Below are 22,365 nucleotides of genomic sequence, written 5' to 3'. Positions count from 1 at the left end.
CTTACAACATGAATTGTCAATTGGCATTTTTAAATAATTAAATTGGTATTTCTTCTGAAAGTTTTGATTCCATGATTAGATATTTGATATCATTTGGACAGTCAAATCCCTTTTGGGTAGTGTTCTAACATGTAATTAGTGTTTATTACTTAGTATTTCTTTCACTTTTTCTACTTTTTCATGGGCATGACAAGATAATGAGTCATGCTTTAATATGATTTATGCTTTTCTTGTAAACAGCACAGCATTCTGATCTGTACATTGTGAAAGTATAAATATCTGATTTAGTCAGCCCAAATGTGGTTTACTTTAGGACATCACATGCTGGAGTGTTTAAATGCAATACCACTGAGTTTTAGATAAATATCTGATTTTTAAAAAAAAAAAAAAAAAAAAAACTGTCAAAAATCAAAGGTGTGTGGAGTATAGCTAAGCCTGTGTTCCTTCTCTAGTACACATCCATACCCCTTACTGTGGCACCATGGATCCTTGGGGATCCCAGTGTGGTTGAAAAGTCACCCATCCTTCTCCTTTTTTAAATGCTCTTTAAGTAAACTCTCAGTAGTTTATGAAATTTAGTTGAATTATGAAGCTTAAGAAGCTTTCAGATTCATGTTTTATAACACAGGAAACTGACAAAGTTTAAATTGCTGCTGTTCCCCCCCCCTTTTAAACCGGTAGTGCACAGAAGTGTAACACTGACGTGCAGTGTTTAAAAAGAATCTTAAACACAAACAAGGGTTGGTACATGTAGTGCAGATCATTGACATTTATTTCTTTGTGTGTTGAGAAACTAAAATTACTCTTATTTTTGAAGTGTGCCATCAAATTGTGCTTCTTGACTGACTGTTTAATTTTAAGAGGGATTCATTTCAGTCAACACTTGGCTGTGAAACAATCATATAATCATGTCAGACAGGGTTACAGAAGATAAAGGTAAATTCTTCGCAAAGCCCTCATACTGCCACCAATGTGTTTTAAAGATAAGAAGATGCTTGTCGTGAAATTTTCCTGAGTGTGAAAAGCCATCTTAATGATTTTATAAATTTTATAAAAAGATTAATTAAAAAATAAAAGCCTTATCATGATTTGTAAGTGCAAAAAATTTCAGTAGTACAGGTTGTGTTTTTAATCCTTCCTAATCCTTTATTCAGTTCTCACTGAGGCATGGTTCAGCCTCCCTAATTAAACAGAGCTCCATGCACAGCAGATTGTGTAGATGTGAGTGTCTAGCTTCGTCCAGCAGCTGCTCTCTATGTCCCTATGCTCTCACCTGCGCGGCAGGTTGGAGACTCACCACCTCCAGTGGTAGTCATGTTTATCAGCCTTCTTTAGGTTTGAAGCTGATTTGTGTTTTTTCCCAAGGTTTTTCTGTAGGTTGCTGTGAAGCCGTAAACAGTTCTTCCCCTTTGGTAGCCATAAATCAGTCTCTGGACAGGCCCTGCCATCTCTGTTTCAAAAACCCAAATTGCATCGTAGACAATGCACTCTTCTGTACTCTGCTCTCTGTCCACTGATAATGGGTCACTTGATGCTGTATTTCATTCAGCGCAAAGTCAGTTGCAGTTCCCAAAAACTTTACAGAAGCTGCCCTTTTATTACAAAAGTTGATCTTGATGTGCAGATTCTCCTGTACTGAGACATTGGGAAGAGCACATGAGAAAAAAACAGCACAAGCAACAATGCTTTTTGTCCCTTTGGAGATGCTCCATTGTACTAGACAGTGAACAGCTGACATTTTGGGGGCTCCACAGACCCCCCCCCCCCATCCATTGCTGTGCTGGAAACTTTGTTCATCTCCTCCCTAATGACTATTAGGCAGGCCACTGAAAGTACCATCACCACTCTGCATATTCAGAAAGTTCCTTGACCCCCCCCCCACCTACATCAATACCACCTCCCAGCGTAACCGTGGCTCCACCTCTTATTGTCGTGCACACTGAATGCTGTCTTCGCTCAAGCAAAGGGAAGCTCTGCCAAAAGAGTTCCAGGGATTGTTGTCAGGCTTGTCCCTGCTTTCCAATCACCAGTTTAGATAAGCTTGCTGTTTGCTCTTGGTGCCCTTTAGAAGGAAGATGCTTAAGAGAGTATAGATTTTTCTTTATTTTTTTTTTCTTAAATGGAATCTTAAGCGTTGCTGTTGCTGTTGCCTGCTCTGGTGTTGCTTAATGTCAGCATGGTGAGAACAGTTGCAGTGCTGGAAGACCATCAAAACCTAGCACCTGTATTTGCAGTTATGTATTAACATGATGCAGCTGAGTTGTTGTTAGGCTGCAGTACTCTCTTAAAATTTGTCTACCTTAAAAAAAAAAAAAAAATCTTGAAGGAAAGTGATCAGAAACAGTATATTTTGAGTTTTATGCACATACTCTTGCGATGAACATTGGTGCATATAACGGAAACTACTTAAGAATCACACGTCTGCAGCTATGTCTCTCTTTCTCCTAATGTAATGCACAGATTGTATTTCTCTGAGATGTATGTCGCTTTGGAGAAAAATGTCTGCTGAATGAATGTAAATGTAAAATATACAGCTATATACGCATGCACGCGCGCGCACCCAGTCTGAAACTGCTTCTCCCAAACGGGGTTGTGGCAAACCGGAGCCTAACTCGGCAACACAGGGCGGAAGGCTGGAGGGGGAGGGGAGACACCCAGGACGAGACGCCAGTCTGTTGTAAGGCACTCCAAGCGGGACTCGAACCCCAGACCCCAAACCCACTGTGCCACCGTGGCCCCCCTTTACAGCTATATAGCATGTCTGAAATATTTTTAGAAGGAAACTTTTTTTTTTTTTTTTTTTTTCTTTCTTCTCTCTCTTCAATTTAAGAACAATGAATATTAAAGAAGCTAAGAATAAGATGGGAAATGGCAAATGTCTTCTGCTGGAACAAACTCTTAATCCTAAATTTGTATTGTGTAAAATTTCTGCAGGTTAAATTTGAATTGTATGGGCATGGTTTTTATGTGTCAAAGGGTGAGAAAGAACTCTTTGGTAAAGCCTCAAGGATGTGAGCACATTAGCTGCACTGCTGCTATGTCCTTTAGTGTGGAACCAAGTGATCTCAGGATATGCAGTGCTGACAGTTCAGTTTAGTGTAATGGTAAAATGTAATGTTGGTGTCAATAGCATATATGGTTTTGGTGATGGGGACATCTTTGTTGCTGCAATATACACACCCATCCTAGTGCATCATTTTTTTTAGGCCAGTGACTCATTTTCATCTCCCATCTAGTATTTTCTAGGGCATTTTCTCACATGAACATATTTGGCTGTATGTTGCTGTAATACTGCTAGGATAGGAAGTCTGAAACAATGCACTTGCTTTAATTTGGCAGAAGGGTGGCCAGACTTGGTATTAGGAAGCCTTTATCAATAATGTCCTGACATAAGTTTCTATCCTTAAGATTGGAAAAACATAAACGGCTTTAAACAGAGAGCTTAATTACCAATACCCCACGACCAAGTAGTCTGGATTAACATGTAACAGAAACCTGGATTACAGCTGTCCAGTGCTGCATTTAGGCTCGGGTTTTACTGATTTAATCCCACAGCTAGGCTACTGTAAACATTTTTTTACATTTGAATTATTTGACTTGTAAAATTTGCCATTACATTTTAAAGACCGTTTGTGGCCTTAAAAATCAATATCCTTGCTTTGCTGTCTCCTGTCACAGCTGTCCTTCAGGCTGTACCACACAAAAGCCTTTTATCCACTTCTTTTTATGTGTCTCTCCTCGACTGCAGATCGTCAGACCCCCTAGCCCATCCTTGTGGTATCGAACCACAGATCAAGCTGCACATAAAACCACAATTAGGATCTCAGCAGCAGCTCAGTCTGAATGACCTGTCACTTTCAGGCACAAAGGCTCTGGGGGGCTCTGAATGACCTGCAGTCTGCATCAACCCCTTTATAAAACCACTCTTAAATGGCACGCCACTTTAAGGAGCTGGTGTCCTCTCGTAAACTGGAGATAATAACAGAGCCTGCAAGGATGGACAATGGACCCCAAAAGCAACTTGAAATGAGTGATGACTTAACACCTAATTTTAACCCTGAGTCGTAAGTGGGTTCCAGCCACATGTGGACACACTGAATAGCGTCTCTAACTGAGAGAAAAGTCTGAAGCAGCGTTGTCGTTTGCTCTGCTGAAGGCTGTAAACCTGCCCGTACTCTCTCTGTAGGAGTTATGTGATTTCTTGCCAAGCAGCACTTCGTCTTACTACTGTTTCTTCTGCTCAGTGTCCAACTCTTCCACTTCATATTGTATTTTTTTTTTTAAAAAAAAAGAAAACTTTGAAATGTACATCTAACCCAGTATACATGCAAAACATTGTAAATGCAACATAATAATAAAGCTCATTCTGATAATGCGAAGTAGTTCTCAAAAACACGCATATTGCACTAGATTGTTATGAATCTTTTTGCATGTTGAAGTTATGGTAAGAACATACTGAAATGTATTTTATTGAGAATTCCAAGCTCTTGTCAGATAAATTTCACAATTATGTTTTTGGGGACTTAATCAAAATACTAATCTACTCAAAAAGTGAACAGAAAATGTGTAGCATTTTCAGGGAAGTGTGCTATCCTTGGTGCTGAAACAGTTTGGTTAGCACACAGAGGGCTCAAAACAAGGTTCAGTATAATTTTCTTCAATGGATGAAGCACCACAACATACAGTATTTAGTTTTTTTGTGTGTGCACATATGTTGAGTATTGACATGTATGACTAGAATGAAATGTAACCACTATAATTCATAAGTTATTGTATTTCAGTCAGTTGCATATTTACATAAGGAGAGGCACTTATGCACTGGTTTAAATTGTATTTTGCAATAATGGGATCCCACTAGTAAAGGCAGCAGGATCTTGGTATGCATAAATAATTCTGCAGTTGGCTATGGTTTGATACTATAAAATGCATTGCAACAATAAGAATGCTGTGCACACACAGTATATCTGTGAACAGTGTGGAAAACAAATGAAGAAAATCCTCTGTGATCTGTGGTTGCATGTAATCTTGTCTTGTGTAATACCATGGCTGAATATCATATTAAACCAGTGATGGCTGTTATTAATGTACTATCCATTGCCATTTAGGGCCCTGTAATTACTCCCATTCTGTTTGAGGTATAATTGTGATGTGCCATGGTAGGAGTGCTTGCATGTGAATTTTCTCCGTGTCAGTCAAGCTCTTGGTGACCTCGCATCACCTGATTGACTGGTCATGTCAGCACAAAAGAAAGTGAGAGTGCTTTTTGTTTCAGGAGTTTCTTCAGAATTTGCACTGACATTGAGAATTTTCTGCATTCATTTGGTTCAAATGTACATTTTGTTCTGTTTCTGTGGCCTGAAAATTTTACTGACCTCTCCTGTTTTGAAAACAATGAAATTGGCCCATCTGACATAGAAGTAACACTTTTGTGAAGTTACAATACAAGGGGTTGTTGAAGATTCCACGAATAGAGAATAATTTTTTAATAAAAATGTGAGCCAGCACTTCAAATCCCTGCACAGATTTGTACTGTTTATGCATGTTTGTGTACCTCTCCCTGGTGTGTGGAAAGTTTTCTTTCACATTCTAAACACTCTAAGGATCTGTAAACAGAGGATAAAAATGTAGAGGACAAATGGTTCCAGTGCATTGACTGGCAGCTGGAACAGTCAGGCCTGAGCTGGCCAGACTGGTGTAATTGTGCATTTGTGGCACATTGGGCCACATTCGGGCCTTGCGTCAGTGAAAATTATGAACTCTGTGTTCCAGAGGATAATGCTCAAGTACGTAAAAGATTTCCTGTCTGCTGCCTGTGAAGCGGATAGTATTTAATGGAGTATGGCCAGGGCCTCTGTTTGCAATCCATACCTCATGTCTCGGTTAAGTAGCTGTCCATTTAATGCCATAAAGATTTTTTTTTTTTTTTTTTTTTTTTTCTCCTTCCCTCCTCGCCTTTCTGTTCTTCTCCATTTATATCTGTCCTACATCAGCATAATAAACAGTCTTTTGTCTCTAATCTGACATCGATCCAGTGTATTGGACAATTATGCTTCACGGTGAGTATGTACTTGTGATGGCTGAAATGGACGTGGATCTTGTACATTCTTTGTGGACAATGCATTGAATACAGTGTGCAGTGTGCATTCCATAACAAGTGAACATATTCTCACAAATGGCATTTTAAACAAATGTACTTTTGCTGAGATGTATGTCACTTTGGACAAAAGCATCTGCTAAATGAATGAATGTAGTGTAAATGTAAACATGGTACTAACCGTGTAGTCGGAGTATGATTTTTTTTTTTTTTTTTTTTTTTCTCTTTTTTCCTGCTTGCGCAAATAGCATATTTCAATATACCTATTGTACTGATGACTCCTTTGGGAACTTGGGACTGCCTCCAGCCATGTTGCACATTTTGCCTTCTCTTGGAACCCTTCCAGCCAGTAACAGCAGCTATGTGTCTTTCATCTCCTGTCCACATCACCTGTTGAGGGCTTCACGTATCCATTCCACAGGGACTACAGTGTATAAGGCCAGAGTTTTGTTACTCTTTTGACCTCTTAGGAAGGATTAAATTACACCCCTCTACAGTGAATGGAATAGAAATGATTTCCCAGCTTGCCAGTGACTCTCTCTGCATCCTTCATTCAGGCTTCTGTATCCGTGCTTGAAAGATAATCGTCACACACTCAGCTCCTACCTCTGGGCTGATTAGCGCTGTCGCCAAGGTCACATGTGGCCCTTGTAGCCTAACTCTAGCCCCCACTGAAGTTTAATTAGTGCTGGTTTGTGGCCTGACTCCCATCTTGCTCACTTCTTCCATGCTGTTTCACAAGTGGAGAAATCTGATTGCACCTCACTTGCACAACACCCTCACATGACAGTGAGTAGTATTGTCACTGAGCTTGCCTCGCCCCACTTTGGCTATTCTCATAGAATTGGCCTGTGCAGCTCCACATCTGATGTGTAGCATCCCCACTATCTCTAGAAGGCTTCTAGCCTTGCTCTTCTTTCCTGGCTTGCAGCCGAGCTCTTCTCCTCTAACTCACCCTACCTCTAATTCTCTCATCTTTCATTTTCTCCCCTTGAAGAACACTGCCGTTTGCCAACTCCCAGTACAGTTAGCAAAGCAGCCCTGTGCATGTTAATCATCTTGGTGTTCTTCAAATGTGGAAGTTTTTAATCCCAATTTGTAGAAAACTTGTTCTCCTTTTCATAGTGCTCAAGACGATTCTGACAATTACTGAACTGAAGTAATGAATGCAACCAGCCAAAAAGAGTCAGTGTGTGTGTGTGTGTGTGTGTGTGTGTGTGTGTGTGTGTGTGTGTGTGTGTGTGTGAGTGAGAGAGAGAGAGAGAGAGAGAGAAATGGTGGTGTGGGCTTGGCTTGTTAGTGTGTTGGTTACAGCGGCTGCTGTGTGTGTCTGTTGCAAAAGCAGTCAGCTAATGAATAGGGAGCCCTTGGCTGAGGAGCCTGTCAGCTTCTCTCTCTGTTGAAGGCAGAGGTAATTGGAAGTTTGCTGCTGGCCTTGATTAAATATTTATTTCATTTGGGGGAGACAACCAACATACCCTCTAACGGGGCCTCCATTACCTCTGTTACTTCTTTTTCTCTCCTGTCAGCCCCTCTCTTTCCTAGAGAAGCCAGTTTGAACTGCATTTGAGGGTCAAAACTATTGCTGTCAATCATTGGAGCATTAGCTGGCACTATCTGCCTGACAAACATGATGTTCTGCAATGTTTTGAAATGTTAACCCAAATGTTGTGATGCTGCAGCAGAGTCTCGGGGCTTCTGCATTTTACCCAGGTATGTGGAGCCTCAGTAGTCCAACGCAGAAGAGGGAGCTCCTGTACAGAGATATGTAACATTTCTGCCCGTCAGGTCCATCCTTTGCACGGCCACTGTTACGGTGTGAGGAAACAAATGCAATTTTTAAAAAAATATTTAATTTTGTATTTTTCTTTAAAGAAAGACGAGTTTCACATGAGGGGAGCGCAGTGGTGCAGCGGGTTTGGTCGGGGCTTGCTGTCTGGTGGGTCTGGGGTTCGAGTCCCCACTTGGGGTGCCTTGCGACGGACTGGCGTCCCTTCCTGGGTGTGTCCCCTCCAGCCTTGCACTCTGTGTTGCCAGGTTAGGCTCCAGTTTGCCATGAGCCCCCTTGGGATAAGTGGTTTCAGACTGTGTGTGTGTGTGTGTGTGTGTGTGTGTGGGGGTGTGTGTGTGTGTGTGTGTGGTCTCAGGGAGACCCACTTGTGGTTTAATTACCTTTCCCAGCAAGCTGCAGTGCATCATTTAAATTTATTGTCCTTACTCAAATTTTACTACTGTAGATCTTTAATCAGCCAGACAGTATGATGCCTTACGTCCCACTGAGGAAAATCTCAGGCATTCTCCACAGCTCATCTGAGGTGGTAGGGTTAGGGAGTATTAGTCAAAATATACTACTGGGGACTTATCATGGACTCCTTTCTGTAAACATGACATGACCTAAATAGACCTGATTATTTATTATTTATTTTTTGTCTGAATTTTCAGTTAAAGAATGAGCTAGGTCTAGGGTGTGGATATGCGCTGATTCCAGATGACATGAAACGCAGTTTGCGGCTACTCAATATCCCTAACATGTCAGCCACAGCCAAAAAGCAACACACTGTCTTCCTGAGGTCATGATGTAGCAATGGTTTGGACTTATACTGTCATTTATTTAGTCAGACTTATGATGTGGAATAACAGGAAGAAGGCAGCTGGCAGAGTTATGCCACACACAAGAGGGAAGGGAAAATGTTACTTACATTACATTTATTTGTTTAGCAGATGCTTTTCTCCAAAGTGACTTCCAATGAACTCTCTGTAGTGTTATCAGCCCATACCTTATTCACCAAGGTGACTTACACTGCCAGATACACTACTTAGAATGGGTCAGTGGAACACCCTCTCTCTCTATCACTCACACACTATGGATGAACCTGAACAGCATCTTTTTAGACTATGGATGCTGTATTTGACGTATTGTTGTATACATTTCATGCTGTTGGGAGGGTCTAGTTAAGTTGCACAACTTGAAGTCTCTGTGGTTTCCTTGCATTTCAAGCTATCCAAATGCAATTGTCGATTAAACTGAGTGCAACATTAGAAGACTCCTCCTTGTGACTATTGTGTGACATGGGTTGCCTTAACATCAGTCATGGGCCACTTAGCTCACTACCTGCAGAAGATGGCAGGATTGTCCCACTACTCCAAAGGTTGAGAAAAGTCCTCCACAGCCCATTTTACCTAGCCAGCTCCCTGAGGTGGGTGTAATGTGTGATTCCCAAATGGGTCTTGATGGCTTAGGGGATGGGACAATACAGGCACTGTGGTCAGGCTCTCTGCTGGCCCTCCGCCTAAGTGCTAACTCACCAATGTTGCTGAAAAACTGAGGTCTGTTACTGCCTGCAGACCCAGTATCATTTTTGAATAAAGAACCCCTCAACAGCCTATCTGAAGTGCAGGGCTGATCATAGCAAAGGGGGAAGATGAAAAGAAGGGAGAAAGTAGTTTACAAGTAGAAAACTTAGGATCTCTCTATAATACATGCACACATTTCCTCAGCCTCTGAGAGATGCCTCCCTTCCCCTCAGTGATGGTGTTATCTAGCGGACTCCTCCCCACTGTCCTGGCTAAGGATTTCTGAGGTCACATGCCCTGTGGGTTGGCCAGGGGCATTTTTCATCCTAATTGAGTCTGTGTGAAGAGCACAGGCAGTGCCATCGCTCAGCCCTCCTCCAACTGCATGCTTATTACTGCTGTAGACAATAGTTGATTCCTCCATAATCCAAGGTCATTAATGGCACCTGGCCCTTATACTGGTCAGATGTATGACCACACACCAAACTTGAAAGTATTAGGTGTCTCTTGATTTGTGCCACAATGAACATGACTACTGTACAGCTTGTCTTTCACCATTTATACGCCTAGATCTGCACGAGTCGTAAGTACAGTAGAGTTCCTCTTGACACTTGAATTTGTAGTAGTACAATCTCTTAACCATTCCTCTGCTTGCTGCTTATATGTTATATGGTTACTCTATACTTCTGATATTGCATTGGTTATGGCCAGTGTGCTATGAGCTAATACTCGATCTGCTAGTTCCATTGCTCACTTACGGTTCTGAGGTAAACCAGTGACTTACACTGAAGCACTCTAGGAATCAAGCCTCCAGCTAATGTATTAGCTTTGAATTGCTTCACACAATTATGGAAAGGATATGAAATGTAGTTTTTAAGTACATTATTTGATCTTGAAGGGGGAAATGATGAAAGAAAATCCTTTATGAAAAATAATAATTTCCTTAATATCTTTTAATGTTCAGTTGCCTCCATCATCAAGTAACATTAGTCAGAGCTGGTCGGCTATTTGTGAAAAGTGATCTATTTTGACCTTTTTCCTAATGGACTGCAGCAGGGCTCATGCATTGCAGAGACACGTTGTTGTGAGATCAGCTTTGTCTCCAGGTTAGCTGATGAGGTCTACATGTGGACCGGTTGTGCCATTTTTATAGGGGAGATCAACAACTGTAGTTGTGTGACTTGGCTGTTGCTGTGGCACTGACGTCATTTCAGCTGAGTATCAATGTGGCTAGTGTTTTTTCTCCTTAGGAGAAATTTTGTTAAATATACCATTGAAGTATTTATAATGTGGCACTGTAGGTTGTTAGGTTCACTGGTGCACAGCAGGCCCAAGAAAGCTGTTGTCTGATCTGTATTAACGAATACGTGACAATGCATTTGCAGTGCATCACATTCAAACAGCAAATACTATATACCTTGTAATGTATTTCAAGCTTTAAGCATGCACTCCTTGTCACAGATAGTAATAAAAATTTAATTAAAACTTTTTTTAATAAATTCACACTAACACCTTGCCAAAATTACACTCCACTTCAACAGTTGCACAGGGTCGTGTATTAAATTATGCTGTTGTGTTAGAATAGTTCTTATATAGAGTGAAATATGACCAGCTCGAAATATACTGTACTTCAGACTTGGTATCCATCTCCACTCTTGCATTTCTGCTTTTGAGAAACCAGAAGCTTCCGTCAGTCCTTGCTGAAAATACGGGTCCTGATGATGCTGAAATGCTGTGATGCACTGAGATTCTGTGCTCTTGCTGGGAAAGATGAGTAACAGCTTCCTCCTTTTCTTTGCTTCCAGAGCCTGCTGGTGAATCGTGGATGAAGTGGAGAGCAGAAGTTGTTTTCTTTTCCACTGGGCAGCTTGAGCCTGAATGCCATCCGTCCCTTTTAATCACATCTTCAGTGCTGAGCCTTGCACTGAAACTGCAAACAGCATGCCTTTTTTTTCTTTATTTTTTGGCATTGGATTGTATTATCATGATTTATTTAAATTTGCACTACATCAATTGGGGTAAAATAAATCCCTACAATCCTTAAGAAAGAGGATTTCTGGTTGTGTGAGGCTTGAATTTTAATGCTGAACTTAGGAACCTGAAACATATTGTCATCCTGAATTGTATTGTATTTATGATCTAATTAAACAACGGAGTTTTGTGGATCTCTTAAATGGAAATTGTGCCTATATTTCCTTGCAATGTTTCTCAAGGTGGAGGTCACCAAATTCCATTCCTTTTGCAGTCTTGAAACGGAAATTTAGTGTTTCCACAGGCGTAGCTTAGACTAGTGCTATATGAGACATTTGAAAGGATCTTTTGATCTTACAGCACTAGTTCACGAGCATCCTCAGGTGACCTCTAATTGTATTAGGTTTGAGTAACGTAACTAAGCAGTCTGTTTTCCACAACTTTTGTTTCTTTTCTACCTGCTTACCAATATCTTCTACAGATTTCAAAGCCTGCTGAAGTTAATCACTTATTTTCCCTCTGCACTTGCCTGCGCTTCCATTCCCCGAGGATCTGCTAAGGAACTCTTACTTCCAAATGCTTGCCATTCCGCAGTATTCTCCTCCTGATATTGCCATGTTGCTGTGGCAACAGCCTTTGCCAGCAAAAGGTGTGGCAGAATCTTCAAGATAACCCCTTCCTTTCCCCAAGGAGGATCCTGGCAGGCACGGCTGCTGTCATTTTGAAGCAGGACAGCGATACTGTTTATTCCAGGGTTCTTCTACTGGGAGTGGGGTGTGTTTAGTTGAGGTAATAGTGGAATAAATATCTGCTCAGTTCTAAGCTACACTCTGCACAGGTGAAAATACAGACTAAATTCATAACTGAATTCATAAATGCTTCCACCTCCTACATGCATGTTTGTCGTCTTCTGTCAATTACTTCCTTGCAGTGACTGTAAAAGAGTTGTGTAACATGGCTAACATGTTTACAGAGCTTTATAAGCAAATACATGTAACTAAATGAACTTAACATGAGCTAAAGGGTTCTGAACGATCTACCTTTTAAATATTTGATCAAAAATAGAGAACTGTACCATTTCAAGAAATTCCCAATATTATCATCTAAATTTGAATTATAAAAAATCCACAGAAATTAGTTTATTTGTAGTTCTTGTATAGCAACAGAATAAAAATGAAAGGTATCATTTACAGAAATATAAGCAGAGTTTTGTCTATTTGGGGGATTGAAACTTCCAGATCTGAGAGACGTGTACTAGTGTTTTCTTGAGCAAGACTAAGGTTTGAGGAGCCTGTCACATCAGTTAGAAGATAAGTGATCATTTTTTTGTCATTTGGAAAATAGAGTTGAGGTCTGTCGAAGCAGAATGGAGATCATAATGAATGTGTGATATCATCCTTGAGTTCTTCGTACTAATGGTGCAGGCCTTAGACACTGCACATAACATGATAATGTCAGTCTTGTACCACAAAGGCGGACTCTTCTCATCAGAAACTGACACTATAAAGTGTTTGACACTTGAGGAAGTCGTTCGCGTGAAAAACTCTATTTTCTGCCGATTTGTTTAGTGTGCATGAATGAATCATTCTCTTGTGTGTGTATATATGAAAGACAAAGTACAAAAGAATATTCATGAATTCTTGAAATGACAAACATTTTATGTTAACTAGTTTCAGTAATCTGTAGGAAAAAAAAAAACCGTGTATCGTTGAACTTTTTTTTAAAAAGACTAAAGGACTCTAGTACTGTTTAATACCGTTGTGTTTTTTTTCTTTTTTTTTTTTTTTTTAAACTAGGGCAAGGGATTGTGGTTCATGCTCAAGCTGTAGGTGTTAATGTGTATTTAAATGTTTTCCTGGATTTATTCACTTCATTTCATTTAAAAAAAAAAAAAAATGCAGTCTTTAGTCTTTTATATTTTTGAAATGGATGCCAATATGTGAAGGTTTCTAAGAGCAGAAAGGATTTCTGTGAGCTAAAAAAAAAAAGACAGAATTGTCCTTTCTGCTTGACATAACCATGCCTGCTGTGGGTTGCAACTAGTGGAAGCATGTACCACCCAGTTCTTGTAGTGGTTAGGACCGTTGCCTCCGGGCTTGAAGAGCGCAGGTTTGAATCCCACCTCCTGCCGTAGTACCCTTGAGCAAGGTACTTGCTCCGCATTGCTCTGGTAAAGAAGAAAAAAAGAATCCAATTGTATAAATGGATAAAGCATCTTAAGTAGCTTTACATTTTAAGTTGCTTTGGCGAAAAATGTCAGCTAAATGAATAAATGTAAATGTACTGTGTTGAGTGATTTGTGAGCTAAGCAGGCAAAAGTCCCACAGGAATACTGTGTGTGTTCAACCACTGTGGACAGGTGTCATCTGCACAGTAGATCTAAAGGAGAGCTGACAGATTGCAATAGGAAAGGGTCAGAGATTTGCACAATACATCCGCTGTCACGGACACAATAAAAACCCAATATACTCAGAATTCTTAGCAGAGAGAATCTCAGAATTTCAGCGTGGGTGATCTAATAATAATAATAATAAAGAGAACAATAGGTTATTTCCAGATTATTTCTATGTACCGCTTTTATGGAATGTGCCTGCCCTCATCTTGTGCACTTTCATTGCTGTCGCCCACGGCAATGTGGTCACGTGCTCATCACTTCATTGGCAGAGTCACACGTAGACAGCAAAGGTAACATAGACCTACAGCGTCCAGGTCACTGCTATTCAAAGCTGCAATGAGGTATGATAAAGAAGTCGAAATTAAATAAGATGGTATAAGGTAAGGTTATTTTCATCCGCCCTTTAATTCAGACTTCTCCATATGAGCGCATGGCATTTTACGGTATAACCCTTTGAGCAAACAACGCTTCTTTATTAAAAGTTTGGTAGGTTTTGCTGTACTTTATGGCACTGAAATGGGGACGAGTAGGAATATTATCTGAGCACAGAGGTCTGCAGGTAACACTGCTATGCCCAGATGACATTTATTCTGAAATACCAGGTTGAATTGAACCACTTTTGTCACTTATTACTTTTCCCACACCGTCCCAGAGGGGAATAATTAAAGACTGTAGTGACACTATATATATTCAAAATGCATACATGCTTGCTTTTTACTGTTTTGCCCCAGTAAAGAAAGCTGTGACATAGTCATTAAATATGTTTATCTGAATCCATGAATACTCTTCTGCCGCTACTGGAAGCATATAGCACACAGCACATCCACTGATTTGGATTATGGGTAAAATATCATTTCACCAGTTTTCCCATGCTGTATTATTCATTATTATTATTATTATTAATAATAATAATAATTCACTTTTGGCTTGCACTTTTATCCAACACTATGTAGTGACCCATTCATATAGTTGGATATTTCTACTGTTGCAGTCCATTACATAGCTTGCTCAAGGGTACTAGAGCAGTAGTGGCAAAAGGCTGGAACCAGTAACCTTAGGGTGGTAAGTCCATGTGCTTTACTGCTGCGTGTTATGTTGTTACTAAGAGAATGTTGTAATAAAATGATTTTAAATCTGTATGAAAGAGTGTTGGCCTTTTTATTACAATTGTGTGATTTTTTTTTTTTTTTTTTTTTTTTTTTAAATGAGTCCTTCCTCTTCATCATCGCAATTTGACCTGCACCTGTCATGTTTTTTCTCTCAAGGTAAATTGTCCAGCTCATTTTGAATCCTTCGCAAAAAAATCATGTACTAAAAACCGGGGATGCGGTGAAGGACAACAAAAGGATAGAAGCCCAGCCTAAAACTATGAGAGAAACAACAGCCTTCACAGCTGTGGTTCAAGTCTACAGCCTGAGGAAACATGGATGCAGTATAGTTCTGGGCCCTTTGGTAGTAAGTCTTTTTGCTATATTGTACTGTTTAGCCTGCTAAACTCCTTTTTCAGAGATCTATGCCTGAATGAAGGCAAGAAGCACCTTTGATAGATGGGGCTCTGGAGGGGACATAGGGAAAGCACCTACATTACATCATATTCATTTAGCAGATGCTTTTTTCTAAAGTGATGTACAATGATTATTATGTAGTATTCAGCTGACGCACACAGACACACCACACCTAATTTAGATTTCCCAGTTACATGTTTGTGGACTGTGGGAGGAAACCGGAGCATCTGGAGGAATCCCACACAATCATGGAGATAACTGCGCAGACATCCGGATTAAAACGCACATCCAAAAATCCAGTCCTAACCCAAGCTATAAGCACAGGCGCTGCGAGACACTGGCTCTACATACGTTTACAGTTCTAAGGACCGTCAGCTGCTCCTTCTGTTAAATACAGTCCTGCCCCCAGACCAAAGCAGCCTTCACTCCCAACCCACTCTCTGATTGTACCGTGGCAGCACAAGATATGGTCAAACGTTTCACTCAAACACATACTTGAGATTCCAGTTTGTAAATGTATGTGTAAATGTGTATAGGAGCTGATGCAAGGTCCCAGTATACCAATCTCAATTTCTCTCAAGGTAAATTGTCCAGCTCATTTTGAATCCTTTGCAAAAAAATCATGTACTAAAAACCAGGGGATGCAGTGAAGGACAACAAAAGGATGGAAGCCCAGCCTAAAACTATGAGAGAAACAACAGCCTTCACAGCTGTGGTTCAAGTCTACAGCCTGAGGAAACATGGATGCAGTATAGTTCTGGGCCCTTTGGTAGTAAGTCTTTTTGCTATATTGTACTCTGACTGTATATTGACTGTATTGTATATTGTACAGTCCAAGTAGTAGTACTTGGCTAACACTCAAGATCAAAATCCCAGAAGAGAAGCTGTTGTCGAGCTAGTAAATTACTGTAAATTGACAATATCAAAGAGGCAATATCTATATCACACACACACACTTTCTGAACCGCTTGTCCCATACGGGGTCACGGGGAACCGGAGCCTACCCGGCAACACAGGGCGCAAGGCTGGAGGGAGAGGAGATGCACCCAGGATGGGACGCCAGTCCGTCGCAAGGCACCCCAAGCAGGACTCGAACCCCAGACCTACTGGAGAGCAGGACCCGGTCCAACCCACTGCACCACTGTGCCACCGTGCCCCCTCCATATCATACATTCATTGTCATTAACCACTTGTCCTACACTGGGTAGCACTGGTCTGGAGCCTATCCCAGAAGGGTAGGGCTCGAAGCAGGGTACACTCTGGACAGGACACCATTCCATTGCAGGGGAACTGCGCACTCAACACTCAATGACGGGCAATTTGGAGTCCTCATTTCACCTGAAACATGTGTCTTGGGGGAGGAAATCAGAGGAAAAGCATGAGAACGTGGGCAGAACATACAAACTTCACACACATGTAAATGCACAGCCCAGCCTTTTAAGATGAAACGTTCTACCACCTGTGCTAACACACAACCCACATCTCTATCAATCATGTGTTTAAATTTAATACATACGGTCAGTTCTGATGTTTGCTTGGCTACTCATTATATAAGTTACCATGTGATAAAAAGTGTTAAAACCAGTAACATTTTCTGATTAACCAAATGTATTCATACTAGTTCACTGAACGTATATGGTGTTAATACATCTGTAAAGCTAATGCAAAAAGAAAAAATAGGAAGACACATCAGCCCATGATTCATATTTGATTGATTTCCATGATTTTACCAATAATTATTAATAACTTTTTTTTAAAAAATCGTTTCCTCTGTGCTGTGTGTGTGATTTTAAGTCTTAACTGTTTTCCTTTGACTTGTACATTTTTCTTTACCTTAACAGCACATGTAATTTGACAGCTCGCATCAAATCAGCTGGAAGTTAAAGCTTTTTCAGTTTCCGTCCCGTATCTCCAGGAAAGTGTGACTGGCTGCACAGAGGTTGCCACAGCAACCGGCGCGCGCGCGGATGAAACGCAGAGCTGGAAGGTATCAAGTCAGAAAATTACATCTTGCATTCAAATACGTCAGTATTGATCTCGCGCCACGCCAAATTACCGCGGGAGCAGCTGCGCGCGATCGCCCGCCGGCACGCTCTACTGCGCGTGCGTTCACTCTGAGGCGAGCTGTGGTCGCCGAAACTTGTAAACGCTAGAATATACGGTGCGATAACGTAGCCACTAGTAGTCTAGAATGCGTTCTTGTAGTTACTGAAGTAAGTTAAATTTGTAGAACACATTGCGTTCTGTATCTAATGATATTTGAATTTTGATGTTAATTTTGCAGCGCAGATGGTGGTTCACATTTCAGAAGGCACGAGTTTGTTACACACACACACTCACAGGAATTTTTAATTATTCACACCTACAGTTATCAGCAGTGCATTACTCTGAGTCTGTTGACATTTTTTGCATTAGACTAGAGAAGGTTGAAAATCTTGCAAAAGCGACGGGACGTTTGGTGCTGTCAGTGAGCCTGTCGGTCGTAGAGGGCTTCGCTTGTGGTAGAAGTGGTTCGTCAAGTTGCACCGCTCTAACTGAGATAAAGTGGGTTTGGTCACAGTTTAAATTACTGATATTTGTGTATGTCGTCAGTGATAATACCAGAACAAATCGCCTTAAAAAAAAAAGATTTTTAAAATACGTCCTTTTTTGTGTTGTGCATAAGGCTTATTGCTTTTATTCATTAATAATTGTCTGGGTCACCCTGTCAGTGCTGTGCTTTTTCACACGAGCCATCTTTACACGACGACTTTGTAAAGAAATTAATTACGTGGGGAAAAAAAAAAATGTTTAAAGAGGTTTTAAGACGTTTTAAATTAATTATAACTTCTCACAAAATATTTCAAGCAACAATACTTCACCAAGTAATTTGACTACCCTAAGAGCCACTGCCGACCACTGACACGCTACTTCTGTACTGCGTGTACAAACATGTCAATAACCTAAGGTTACTTACACAAATGAAGCTGTACATGAGCATGTATACAAGTCACTGAGTCTTTAATACTGACACTTTATCACACTTTTTTAGTCACCGAGTCCACTATGAATTATTCAACTTTTTCCAAGCAGTGTTCCGCCTGTGCTGGTCACGTGTGAAACTGGTACTAAAACACCTCCAGTAGCTGGAAAAAACTGAGAATTAAAGCATTCATTCATGTGCTTCACTACTGAAAAGAGCTGTCTGGGGTTGTCCTGATTCTACTTCCAAGGCGTTAAAGATATTCCTTGCAAATCTCACATTTACAATTCTCCATTTCCAGCCATTTTCTTGCAGTCAGTAGTGTCCTGGGACTTCTGTTTGGATGCTATATAATGCTATAAACCTATAATTATTAACCATTTTACAGACTACATATGTGTTTCAGTAAAATTTTTGACTTGCTGCCAATATTTAACTTTTAAATGTACTAAGAATTACAGTAGTCTAGCAGATTAATAATTTTTTAATATCACTGAAAGAAATGGATACAGAAGAGGGGAATAGCATGTTTTTCTTGTGTCTGGCACTCTAGGTCATTAATCCATCTTGTTTTTGACAGAACACAAACAGTAAAGATGGTGACAACTGGCCAGTCATCCTGCAAAAGACATGGGACCCAATGATACAGATACCATCGGCACTAACATCAGGACAACAAAGCCCTTCGTCTGTGAGGAGTCTAAAGTTTTCGATGCCATTGCCCACCATTAGTCTGACTACTGTTCATTACTCCAAGGTTTGCTACTCCTACCTGTGACCCTTCAAGACCCTTCGGATGCAGGTGACATACAGAAAAGAAGGTGAATGGGGACAAAGGTTTGGATTTGTGTTGACAGGTCTCTTCATGCACCTTTATGCCAGGATGAGAAACTGATTTTTTTGGCATATTCCTCGATGGCTGTGGACTCGAGAAGGTCTAAATGATCCTCAACCCTGCTGTAACCAAGCCTCAGCTCTGTGAGAGCAGCCTGACAATGAGCCTAATTAACGCGCAGCTCTTTTTCATGAGCTGCATTCTACTCTTGCATGTCCAAGATGCATATCCAGCTCCTTTGCCTAATATCATTGCAGATTATTGAATTTGTGTTAATTCTGACTGGAACTGGCTGGAGTCTAATGGAATTAGACCCCGCCCAGCCACTTTTATGGAGGACTGGGGACTTTAATCGCAGAACAGCAGGAGGGGGACCAACACAATGAAAAAAAATTACAAAAGAGTAAATCTGCTGGTGAATTGAGAGGGTCTTTACCACGGTTACATTAAATAATTTACCACTTTGATCAGAATCTTTGTGAGACAAGATAAAATGGCTGGAATAAATTTTAAGCAAGAACTGGAAAGTACTCGTTTGCATATTGGGATTACATGTCTTTTACTTAATTATAGTTATTAAAGTGGCTTTTTATACAGGACTGCATTTCACTGAGGTGACACTAGAAAGACCTGAAATAGTTTACCTTAGTGCTGAGTATGTGTTTATGTAAGCTGCAGCTCTGTTTTGAGGATGTTGCTCCTGAGATTTGAACCTATAAATTATTCGTTACAGGTCTAGTTCATTAAACATCATGACACTCTTCTGGTAACTTCATGTAACTCATCAGTGCAGGTCAGGTTCTTCTTACACTTCTAACATTACACAGGTTTCTATGTGCTTGAATGCTTTCCCACTGCTGAAACTTTTCCTTCCCAGATATGTTTTCATATGACCTGTTTTCATATGACCTGTCATTTCTCTCTAAAGTCAGTTAAGTGTTCAGCAACAAACCTAGTCTGTCACTGCAGACCTTTCCCTTGATCCTTTATTCAGCATCTTCTTCAATAAATTTTACTCTTGTTACACCTTGCCAATCACAATATTGTAATTCCTTCTTCAGACACACTTGTAAGTCCAACAGGTGACACTTATACCATTCTTCCTTCTACAGCTGGTCTTGGCTTTGTTCTTCTTTTTGTCCTAATGCTGCTCTGGTACTGCTTTCATCATTATATTGCCTCCAGAATGCTTAAATATTGTTCTTTCCTGCCTTATTTTTGATTTATCATTGATTAATGCTCCTCCTCCCTAAATTTGCAATTTTCATTAATGAGTTACCTGAGTAGTATTGAAATACAATATAACACATAATAAAATGTTAAAAAACTAATAAAAATCTTATAGTTTTTGTCTTAGAAGGCAGATGTTTATTGCACCCTTGAGCAATGTGCTGTATATAAGTTGAATTCCTTAGGTAAATACCACATCTAAGATGGAATATAATAGCAGTAGCTTTTATGATTATTTTATTTTTCAGTGTGCTTCTACAATATGCTGAAAGTTGTACACTATCAGTAAACAGTTATAAAGCAAACCAGTTCAATATGCATACTGTGCAAGACTGCATTCTTCTTTTTATAAAGCAAAATAATTCAATATGTCATACTGCACCCTAGACAAGTCTGCTTATTCTAAAGAAAAATAAAACAATATGTCATACATCATAGTACATTATACTTTACTTTATATAAAGTAAATCAACTCTGGCCCGTTTCTTTGCTCAAATACAACAGGATACATTAAAACTGGTTGAGACTGAAGAATTTTTTATGACTTTTTTGTTGTGAAAACTCAAATATTAGAACGTAGAAAGTTTTTTTTAGCTTTAATATACTGGATTTGCGGGCGTGATGGCACAGTGGGTTTGACTGGGTCTTTCTCTCCGGTGGGTCTGCGGTTCGAGTCCCACTTGGGGTGCCTTGCGACAGACTGGCGTCCTGTCCTGGGTGTGTCCCCTCCCCCTCCAGCCTTATGCCCTGAGTTGCCGGGTTAGGCTCCGGTTCTCTGTGACCCCGTATGGGACAAGCGGTTCGGAAAATGTGTGTGTGTGTATACTGGATTTTGTACATTTAGCTTTTAATGAAACTCTGATAGAGCTAATTTTTTTCCGTCACCAGTGATCCATTTAAAACCCTGACAGCAACAACAGTAGTATGTGAAACAAATTTTATTTTGGGCTTTGTGTTGTTCTGTAGGGAAGAATACCTTGTGATGTATTTTGTTCAGACACACACGTTCTGACCTTTATGTGTCAAGGGATTAACTGATGGTATTAGAAGGTATGACACACAAGTGTGCCCTCAAGAAACAATTTTTCTCTTTAGAGGATGGACCTTGACATGATAAAACAATCTTGGACCGGAGTCGGAAGGCAGCCTTATTCAATTTTTTTCGTGTACCATACAGCCTCCGGTTGTCCTTTGATACCTGGCTGTTGTGTGAGTTTAAGTCCCATGTCGAGTTGCTCTTTGTCACAGAATGGGATAAGCTGCAGCCCTATGAGTTGGCAGAACTTCCATATTACATTATCTTTGGAGAGGTTTATGGGGAGCTTCCCAACATAGTTGAGTCTGCAGGACCTTCTCTTCGTGGCGGACTACTGTCATGCTGCTGTCTGGCTATGAAGGTGTCGGTCAAGGAGCATGCCCCCACCCAGCCCTGGGGAATTCAGGCCCTCAAAAGCCACTGTTTTATCGTGTTCTATCAGATTAGGCGTCAGAGCATTGTCCGTTGGGCTTTGGAGAGGGCCTCCCTTATGACATTACACTTCCAGATAAAGGAGTCCAACATCCTCTAATGTCATTACAGCAGAATAACAAGGATTCCAGGCAGGCCAGAATCCTTAACCCTCTCATCTATGGGGTTTGTGAGCCCTGTGGTGCTTAATCCTCCCCACTAGTAGCCAGGATTAGCAACAGCCTTATCTCTTTTTCATCCTTTCTTCTTTGGGCAGCATTCTCCTTTTTATCCTTGCCTCTTTCTCGCTAACTACCTTCCGCCAACGGGCTTAATGTGTTATTATCCAGCATTTTCCATCAGAATATTTCCTGTTCTTGGATCAAGGAGCCCAGGATTCGGCTTTCATCAAAGGGAGCTTGGTGGCTTACCCACCATTATTGAGCCCTTCGCTACCTTCCTCCCAGGTTGGCTGTGAGAGCGAGACGGGTGGGAGGAAGAGAGCTCAAGAAACTGGTGATTCAAGATGTTAGCAAAGTGAGAAATGCTTACAGATTTATGAAACTGGAAAATGACACAATCCTTAGTGTCATACGAAAATCCTATCACAAAAATTTATATTGTCAGGTATC

The 22,365-nt window shown here is 40.6% G+C and overlaps 1 protein-coding gene across 3 annotated transcripts in view; it reads left to right on the top strand.

Moving 5' to 3' along the window:
* LOC108918167 (MICOS complex subunit mic25a-like) overlaps positions 1-13,347 on the top strand; it is a 55,975-nt gene extending 42,628 nt beyond the window's left edge. For all 3 annotated transcript variants that reach the window (XM_018725220.2, XM_018725221.2, XM_018725222.2), the window contains one exon: positions 11,194-13,347. In XM_018725220.2, coding sequence (XP_018580736.2) covers positions 11,194-11,217 — 24 coding nt within the window. In that variant the 3' untranslated portion in view covers positions 11,218-13,347. The remainder of the gene's footprint in view (positions 1-11,193) is intronic.
* Positions 13,348-22,365: the final 9,018 nt, after the last annotated feature.

The sequence above is a fragment of the Scleropages formosus genome, chromosome 22, assembly GCF_900964775.1.
Source record: "Scleropages formosus chromosome 22, fSclFor1.1, whole genome shotgun sequence".
Classification (NCBI taxonomy): Eukaryota; Metazoa; Chordata; class Actinopteri; order Osteoglossiformes; family Osteoglossidae; genus Scleropages; species Scleropages formosus.
The sequence above is the reverse complement of the archived record's forward strand: the minus strand, read 5'-3'. Positions and strand labels throughout refer to the sequence as shown.